The following is a 9,725-nucleotide window of genomic DNA, read 5'->3' on the forward strand; positions in this document are numbered from 1 at the left end:
ATATCTGTGGCATTATGTTTTCAGCATATCCATCCATTACATTGTCATGAATGCAATACTTCAAATACACCTTGAGGGAGTTCGTTTTAAAAGTTTGGCACAAACATCCACTTGGACTCCAGGATGAACTGAGAATTTGGTGGTCGTAGGTCAAGGGCCAAGGTCACTATGGCATGGAATTTCCTCAAATTTGGCACAAACGTCCACTTGTACTCAAACTAATAAGAATTTGATGGGCAAAGGTCACCGTAACCTCACAAAACACGTGCTAATTATGACAAAATCTCACACACAAATGTGAAATAGTATAAAATGATGAAGTGACGACATTTTATATCCAAAAGGTCAAAGGTCAACTTCACTGTGATATCATAATGTTCTGCAAAAACACTTTTCTGGCCATTATTCAGCTTCATATCTCAGGAACAGAAGGGGAGACTTTGGTCAGATACTGAATCGGTGACTGATTTTTGGTGTCCACCTTGAAACTGTGCTGATTGTATAGATCTTATGTGTGTGAAGCGTCCATGTTTTCTCAGACATGGATGTAAACTGTAAGTGCAACTGTACTGGTGTGCAGAGGCATCCAACAGCGAGGTGGTAATTCTAGTTTATATATATTTTATTACAAAAAAACATCAGAAAGCACAATGTACTTATCTTTTCAGGCTTTAAAAAACACATCTTTAATTAATTAGTTATCAGATATCAATGAATTAAGAGCCAGGGTGAGATCGCGTCATATTTCTGTGTGATGAGAGAGGTAAATAAATAATAAATAACATAAAACTTCAATTAAAAGCCCAGTCCCTTTTATTAGCCTGGTGTGGCTACACATTTTGACAAATAAAAGCCTGTCTCAATTAGAGGCCTGGTCTGGTTGCCAAGCAGTTCAGATGTATAAAACCAAGTTTTTGGCTACCTAAAATTATGTGTCCATTCCTCCATTACCCTGTAAGTTATTCATATTTCTTTAGTCCGTAAGAGTCCTCAGATCAAGAGAATCAAAGGTTGTTTTTTTTTTGTATAAATGAATCCAAGTTGTGAGGACTGTTTAAACAAGATAAAGTGGTGTTGTGTCAATAAGCCGGGTGCTGTAACTCTCTGATGCTCTGTCTGTTGGAGCTAGATCAAATGAATGATTTATAATTGATATATTATCTGAAGCCTAATTTTTAAAACAAGTAATATTCATACTTAAATAAACAATTTGATCTTTGTTGGACAACAGTTTTGTGTGAAAGAAATTAAAGGCCTGTCCCAAACATAGGCCTGTTGATTTCAGTGATTTAAGCAAATTATAGCGGGGGCTACTAATTGAAGTTTTATAGGAAATAATCTTATGTTCCACACACTTATTTCTTTTTCACATGCCAACAGCGTCACTGCAGCGTCACTCCGCAGCAGCAGACCGCAGCAGCGGAGAATCCGCAGCAACCTGTACACGACTGACGTCATTTCCTCTTTAGCAGCGTCTGTAAAGCTGACGGAAGAGACCGCGGGTAAATGTACAGGAAATGAACTTTACTCAATGTGCAGAGTAAAATTCGTAGCTCGCTGACAAGTGAAGTGGATAGCACTGGTCATCTTGTTACGATGTAATATTAAGCACTGAATAAAGTAATACTAATAATCATCAAGTTTTTGTTTTAACTTTTTATGTTGAGATCACAGGTTGAGATTATTTTGTTGTGTCATGGTCACTGGGGCTTTTATTCTGAAGGCTGCAGCCGGAAGTCGGGACTTAGATTGTGTGAGTGTGATGAGGCGCAGGAGCTGAGAGCTGTCCACAGGATCCACAGTCTGACACAAAATGAGCTCTATCGGGACCGGGGTGAGTCTCAACTTCAGTCTGACTGTTTCTATCTCATATTTTAACCAGGTTTAATAAAAAATAATCCGACTTTATAATTAAAATCATTCATTATAACCCGTAGATCGAGCTGGTTAGCATGTTAGCCTGCTGAGTCACAACGAGGCCTGTTAGCCGAAGCTAAACTGAAATTGAAAGTAACAGAGTTCAAAGTTATAATTGAATTTATCTTTAGTTTGCTGTTATCATTTTAAAACTAACAGTATACAGTAAGTAATAAAAAAAGTCTCCCTGTAGTGTCGGTGTGTGGTGTGTTATTGCAGTAACATAACCTAAATATCAAGTAGTGTGAGCACAGTCGATGCTAACAGTTAGCTCCGGTACATGCCAAACTCCCTTTAGGAAACAGCAGATTTAAGTTTTCCTCCGTGTCATTTGAAGTTCGCCTCCTGAAGAAGACATTTAACTCTTTAATGTAGTGAAATGAAGTGTTCTGGTTAAATCGGGATTCATTTGATCCAACAAACAGCCTTTATTTAGATGAAATCAACGTCAGAGCTGAAAACACCGGTCTCTCAGCAGGTTAATGTGGCAAATGATGAAAGTTTGGTGACAGCTGATTGGAACTTTTGCTGCACATTAATGACACATACACAATACCAGCAAAACACATGACACGCTTTAGTCTACATCGAGGTCCCTTAAAGTAAATCCATTAAATTTACTGTATTTAATTTACATTTTAACTTGAATTATGTGGTAAATACACAAAGGATCAGTGTGAGATGTTACTGATGTTGTTTGGTCTCAGTAATATTTCCAGCTGCAAGTGAATGAATCTCATTCAGTATTCTAAAGTTTATTAAAATTCTCCCAAATTAAATGGACATTATGGGTTTTCTGCCTCTTTATGAAGTAAAACCACCTTTTAAGATGTATTAAATAGATCCATCCTGTTCTTATCAGTTTGACAATTTAGTAGGCACTAAAGCATTTTCAAATATGCATATATTAATGAACTTATTTACATTGTTAACACTCAGAAAATGTTTTTCTTTGTCTATTTGTCTCCACCTGTGTCTGTGTCCCGCAGTATGACCTGTCAGCCTCCACCTTCTCTCCAGATGGACGGGTGTTTCAGGTGGAGTACGCCATGAAGGCTGTAGAGAACAGCAGGTAAAAAAACCCCGTATCAGTTTGTGTTCAGTCTGCAGATCAACTCACAGTGACTCAGAGACTGGTCACATGACACAGGTGGCCAATCAGGTGGCAGTGTTCAGGCTGTGTGATGATGACATGGTGAAGGTCTGTCAGTCAGTCATCAGGACAGATTGTGCTCATTTCTCAGATATTTAATCCACAAAATAGTGTCATTATTTTTCACTAAGGGTTGTTTTATTTGTCAAAAGTTGTAGCAGCTTCACTCACACACAAATAACAGATTTACCAATATTTAAATGAGAAAAGAATAATGTATAGTTACTTATATACATACATACCTGAGGATATATGAAGATATAATTTAGTACTAAAACACTTTTTAGGTGACTATGAGGATTAAGAATTAATTCATTAATAAGTAAGTTAACATAGCCACCTGAATGACTTCAGGTTCTGATGTGTCAGCTGCTGAATTTACATTCTGACTAAGAAACTGTACGGTTTCACCTGAATGCACCGCAGAATGCATCTAACTGTGTGTTTGTCTGTGTCTGTTTGTGTGTGTGTGTGTTCAGCACGGCCATAGGTATCCGCTGTAAGGACGGTGTTGTGTTCGGGGTGGAGAAGCTAGTTCTGTCCAAACTGTACGAGCAGGGCTCCAACAAACGCATCTTCAACATTGACAGACATGTTGGCATGGTAACCACTGCCAACTAACTGCCACCAGTACACTCTCCTCTCCTCTCCTCTCCTCTCATGTGTTGCCTCGTGTGTTTCTCAGCTCACCTCTTTCTTCCAAAATGTTTCCATATTGGTGCAGTTTCACTTTTTCTTGATGGTCTCTGACTTGTCTCTGTGTGTCTCCAGGCGGTAGCCGGCCTGTTGGCTGACGCTCGCTCTCTGTCTGAAGTCGCCAGAGAAGAAGCATCCAACTTCAGATCAAACTACGGACACGACATTCCACTGAAGGTTTGTTTCTCAGTACTCGTGATAGTCCTCATTGACCTGCTGGCTGTGCAATGCTAAGCTAACAGTGTTTCCTGTTGTTGCAGCACCTGTCGGACAGAGTGGCCATGTACGTCCACGCCTACACACTGTACAGCGCTGTGCGGCCGTTTGGCTGCAGGTGAGTGTATGACATCAGCTGATCACTGAGTCTGGTGCGTTCAGATGCAACATGTCCAGGCAGTTGTCATGTTTTAGTAGTTTAAGAAGCTGAAGAGTGAAATCTGGAGCGCAGAAACACAGTGGCGAGGAGGATGGTGATGAAGATGAAGAAGACACATATAACAAACACATGAACACGCAGAGAGAGATGAGCTGCAGCTGACAGGAAGAGATGATGATTTTTGTCTCTCTACAGTTTCATCCTGGGATCATATGACAAAGATGACGGTCCTCAGCTCTATATGGTCGACCCATCCGGCATCTCACACGTGAGTCAGCCTACACACACACACACACACACACACACACCAGACACACCAGACATCAGGAGGTCAGAGTCCCAGTAAGACCAGTAAGCAGACTGTGTTCATGTGTTCAGGGTTACTGGGGCTGTGCCATTGGAAAAGCAAAACAAGCCGCCAAGACAGAGATCGAGAAACTGCAGGTGAGTTTTTATACATCAGTCTAAAGCTATGCAGCCAATTAATCAATCAATCAGTTAATTGATCAGGTGCAGCTGTTTTGATAGCCGTGAGTTCACCTCATCACGACCTGGTTCCATCTTCTCTTTCTTTTATTGGATGACAGTCAGTGATGTGTTGAGGAGTTGTTCATGTGTTTTTCACTTTGGTTCAGTTATTAATAAAGGAACTAATCAATATGATAATCATTGATGAAAGGATTGATCAGCTGCAGCATTGATCTGATTTTGATGGTTGTTTTTCTGTCGGCCATGTTGGTTTAAAGATTCCTGCTGATGTAACTCTGTGTGTGTGTGTGTGTGTGTGTGTGTGTGTTCAGATGAAAGAGATGACGTGCAGGGAGCTCGTCAAAGAGGTCGCCAAAATGTGAGTCAACAACATCCAAACTGAACTTTATTGACACTGAACAGTCAGCAGCTTTCTGTTTTTTTTCTTGTGTGTTTCCTTTTGTATCAGTCTGTCCCCTTCCTACATTACGTAGTGGTTTTTTTTGTGCCAGACGTTCTGCTGCTCCGTCTGTGCCCAGAGCACACTATATGCTTTGATATATGCACTAAAATATATTTAACAGTGCTCCTAATAAACGGCTCAGCTGCCAAAAATAAAAAAAAATCAATATGTGGTGGCAGATGCCACAATAATGAATGTGTGGGGAACGTCATGTTCTGAACTGAAACCTCAAATTCAGTTTAACATTTGTCACTGCTGTCACTGTAACACACACTGCGAAAGTCTCAGTAGATATTATTTTAATCATCATTTCTTTCATCATTTATTAAGCTACATCTCTGATTGTCATCATTGATCCATCTCAGCACCAAACTCTATTCACTTACTGTTCAATTTAAGATGCTAGAATGATTTTTCTTTTAGATTTGGGAGACATATTAAAACCTGCTGCTGCTGAATGTGATGTAGAATCATTTAAAGTATCAATAGATTCTTTGTTGGTCTAATATTTCTGACAATTAATGCAGTGATCTGCTTTTTAGATTACTTGTCCAGGAAGGAAACTCTGAAGTAACTCGTTTCCTGTGACGATCAGATGAGATCAAATAGTCTGATAATGATTCACATCACAGTGTCAGCACACTGACACCAGTCTGGAACTGGTTTCTGGACCAGTTTGGATTTCAGGTTCATTCTTTCCTTCCTGTTTGTGTAATTCAGTACGTTTACATGCACAGCTTAATCGAGCTATGCTCAAAATTCGATTTTGGCATCAAATCGGACTTCTATCCTTGTCCCAGTTTACATGCAACTGAGAAAATCGAATTACAGACGGGAACGTGTCCTCCTCCTCAACACTAGGTGGCGATATGCGTCGTTTCAGCGGGTTAATACGGCCCCCTTTCTGGTTAACCTATTACGTCACTTAATAATAAACAACTGGAGTGAGGCGGCAGACCGGCATTTTCGAACAACAGCAAGATGGATAATTGTACAGCTTCATTCATCTCGTACGTAATGTACGTGTTACTGATTGTGCAGATAAGGTTATCCCTCGTGGTCATGGTGATTTCGAGAGGCAGACAAGAACGTCGTATGCTGTTGGAGGGCTACAACAATAGCATGTCTTGTCTGTTCCGGGGTCATACGCCAGCGCGGGCAGCGTGGACCATGCGCACATGCATTGTCTAGTTTAACTCTGATTAAAGCCCCGACTGTATCTAGGCTAACGGCTAACATGCTAACTATTATTTTTATGTCACTAGTCACTTGAAACAAATTTAGGACGATAGGAGACAGGTTGAAATAAACCAAAATTTCCCTTTAAGGCAATAATTCGTTTTTTTCAAGTGTCATGTAAACGTACTGAGTGACGACAGAGAACTCTTAGAAACTGATCTGAAAACAGGAAGTGTTGTCAGATTGGTTTGCTCTCAGAACAGCCAAGTGTTGAATCAAGAAGTACAAGTATTAGGTACTCGTACTTAGAGGTGTACTTCACCCAGATTTGTATCAAAACATTGTGGGTAGTGTGTGTGTAGAAGAACTGTGGTAAACTTCCCTCCAGTTCACCTGTACCTACATCTCCCTGCTCCCCTCCCAGTGACACTTCGCCAGATGATGCGGATGACGAATAACAGGTCACCCAGCAGAATTATGCAGGCTCTCCTGGGCTGTTGCTTGAATCACAGGCTGTTTCCACGATTTCATATTGCCCGTCACTGCGGACAATACGAGTATAGAAGCAGATCAAGAGACACACCCCTCCCTCTGTCTCTCTCAAACTCCAAACTCCAATCAAGCGCATACTAAGCAGTGCTGATCGAATATAAACCAAGATTATGTTACTGCACTGCCTATACTTGCCTAAAATTTACTGTTTAGCAGTAATAAGGTGAATTTGTGAACAGGAAGTGGATGACATAGTGTTTCCTGCACAGTGAAAACAGAGGCTGAAAAAAACAAGATCAAAACTAAGAGTGTTGCTGACCAAATAGAAACCAAGACTGTGTTACTGCTTTGCCTATTTATGGCCTCAGATGTTTTCAGAAACATGTTTTGGGTCACTGTTTATCTGTAATATGAGGTTGTGTGTTACCAGCTGGCCGCCATCATGTCAAACAGAGGAGTTCCCATTACATCACCCACCAGCAGGAGCTTAGGTTTTCTACGTCTGGAGCAAAAGCGAATGTAACAAGTCCTTTTTCTGTGTTTTCTCTGGTTATGTAGCACCAATTTCAAAACCATTTATGTCTGTCTACAGCACAGACGGCCCAGTTTTATGAACAGGACGTCTTTTCAGCAGTAAAATGCTTCTTTAACTTGAGTCCAGGATAGACTGTGACAAAGAGAGGCCTCCGACAGATACATGGTGTAATGTTTTGTCTGGATTTTTATTCATGTGTTCTACTCTTCTTCTTGTGGAGCTCTTTGTAACTCTGGCTGTAAACCTGATGCACAGACACAGGTGTGATGTTTCAGATTCAATTATAATCAGTTTTGATGTCAGGGAGCCAAAGTGGTGTGTGTTTATCACCAAAATAAAAGCTCTGATTCAGCCTCTGTGATGAACATGTCCTCTGTTGTCTTTCAGAATCTACATCGTCCACGACGAGGTGAAGGACAAAGCCTTCGAGTTGGAGCTCAGTTGGGTCGGAGAAGGTAAGGTCTCAACCATCAGTGTTCTGCTTTTCTTCTTCTATTACTGCTCCATCTGTCTGTCTGCAGCTGCTCATGTAAAGCTTCCACTTCCTGTTTAAAGCTCGTTTTTTAGTATTCATATAGATTTCTTTAAAATGACTTTTTAAAGTCCAGATGAAGCGGCGTTTGGAGAGCACCTAGCTTCAGTATCGTGAAATAGGATAGACAGGCAGGATATGACGTTGGGAGGAATAGCTTCTTTGCATATCTCGCACTTATTCAGTCTCTCTTTCAAACTTGTTGTTTGAGCGCTGGTTGGACGGAGACGGTGGCATTTTGTGGTGGCGTGTCTTTGCATCTCGCTGGTAAAGGAGCTAAAATTGGCGTATTCACCTGGCTGTTTTGTTCCCATCAGTGCCGATCAGAGCTGGAGGTGATAAATACTTGTGACTACTGCAGAGTCACTTGACCTGGGTGTGAAGGCCGACTAAATCTTTTCTCCTTGCATTAAAAAGCCAGATGTTAGCAGGTGTTAATGGATTTTTGTGAAGTGGGAAAGTGGCTTTAGTAAACAGAAAAGGGCAGAAGAAAAAGAGATGTACATTTTTACACGTAGTCCAGGTGTCTGGCTGTGGACAGACGTGTCGCCTGACACATCTGGACGCTGTGTCTGTTCAGGTAGACGCAGTCTGAAGCTGTCAATAGATTAAGATCAAAAACTTTTGCGCATCTTCATGGACGAACACAGGCATCTGCTGCTTCCAGTGTTATTTGGTCCGCCAGAAATTACGGTTTTGGATAAGACCTGGTTAAACCAGGAGATGGTGGGACAACGCAGCACCATTTGTATCTTTGACTGAGCTCTGTTGTCCTCACATCGATCAGGAAAAAACGGTGATGAGAGGTCCGGTAGGTGTTCTAAAAAAAGGTACTGTTAGCGTGTGCACTTGTCTTCGCATTGAAAGGAGATGGTGGAAGACAGCTAACGCCAGAGAGCGTTTAGAGTCATTTTTGTTTCATAGTGCGTACAGAGACAGATTTTTCTTTTCTTTTCTTTTTTTTACAACAGAGAGAGATTTCATGTTTTCATGTTTATGATGTCATGTCGTTGAATCAGTGGCTTGAACCTGAGCAGGTAAACACTCTGTTAATCACTGAGGAAACAGGAGAACACTCTGTCACCTCCTCCTGTTCCTGCTGATGCTCGGGTTGCCATGGCGACACCTCTGACTCCCCTCCGCTCTGTCTCCTCTCCCCTCAGTTACAAACGGACGACACGAGCTGGTACCCAAAGACGTCAGAGAGGAAGCTGAGAAATACGCCAAGGTGAGCTCGCACGTAGACATGCTCACAGACACACACACACACACACACACACACACACACACACACACACAGAGCTGCAGTCGGCTGATTCTGGTGTTTGTGTGTGTTTCAGGACTCTCTGGAGGAGGAGGACGACTCTGATGAAGACAACATGTAGACTCATCTCTGCTCACACACACACACATCAGATTGTTTTTTTATGTTTTATAGTTCATGAACATTCATGTCGGTTGTTTTTGCTTTGGATGAATTTCAGCTTTGAAAATAAAAAAAAAGTTGAAGAACATGTGCTTCTTTTTGTCTGACTCATGACATCACTGACAGAGTAGCAGCAGTGGATAGTAACTAAGTACATTTACTCAAGTACAACTTCGGGGTACTTTAGTATTTATTTTTTCTGTTACTTCCTTCTCCTCCATCTCAGAGGGAAATACACTACTTTTTACTGCACTACATTTGTCAGACAGCTTCAGTTACTTCCTGTCCATTGACAACCATTTGTGATAAAGGATGAAGTTTTCCTTTATGTGCTGAGAAAATTCCTCTTCTTCTTAAGCTAAATAAACTCTTTGGAAACGGTCTTGGATCAGCTGGAAAATGCATCGTCACAAAGCTGAAAACAGGGCTGCTTCTTTGACACCATGTTAAGTTGACTCTTCAGGGACACATGCTTCTCACAGGACAGA

General features: G+C 41.2%; 1 protein-coding gene across 1 annotated transcript; it reads left to right on the forward strand.

Moving 5' to 3' along the window:
- Positions 1-1,681: 1,681 nt before the first annotated feature.
- Positions 1,682-9,323, forward strand: psma3 (proteasome 20S subunit alpha 3). The gene is made up of 11 exons (XM_033643564.2): positions 1,682-1,834; positions 2,907-2,989; positions 3,550-3,673; positions 3,842-3,943; positions 4,027-4,100; positions 4,338-4,410; positions 4,521-4,586; positions 4,943-4,989; positions 7,667-7,734; positions 8,975-9,039; positions 9,152-9,323. Exons 1-11 carry the CDS (start codon positions 1,814-1,816, stop codon positions 9,194-9,196), a joined length of 768 nt encoding a protein of 255 aa, XP_033499455.1. The 5' UTR covers positions 1,682-1,813; the 3' UTR covers positions 9,197-9,323.
- The last annotated feature ends 402 nt before the right edge of the window (positions 9,324-9,725 follow it).

The sequence above is a fragment of the Epinephelus lanceolatus genome, chromosome 15 (assembly GCF_041903045.1).
Source record: "Epinephelus lanceolatus isolate andai-2023 chromosome 15, ASM4190304v1, whole genome shotgun sequence".
Taxonomy (NCBI): Eukaryota; Metazoa; Chordata; class Actinopteri; order Perciformes; family Serranidae; genus Epinephelus; species Epinephelus lanceolatus.

Coding starts and splice junctions, on each gene's coding strand:
- psma3 (XM_033643564.2), top strand. CDS start 1,814: ATGAGCTCTATCGGGACCGGG. Junction 3,944..4,026: donor GACACGACATTCCACTGAAG/GTTTGTTTCTCA, acceptor CTGTTGTTGCAG/CACCTGTCGGACAGAGTGGC. Junction 4,990..7,666: donor GTCAAAGAGGTCGCCAAAAT/GTGAGTCAACAA, acceptor GTTGTCTTTCAG/AATCTACATCGTCCACGACG.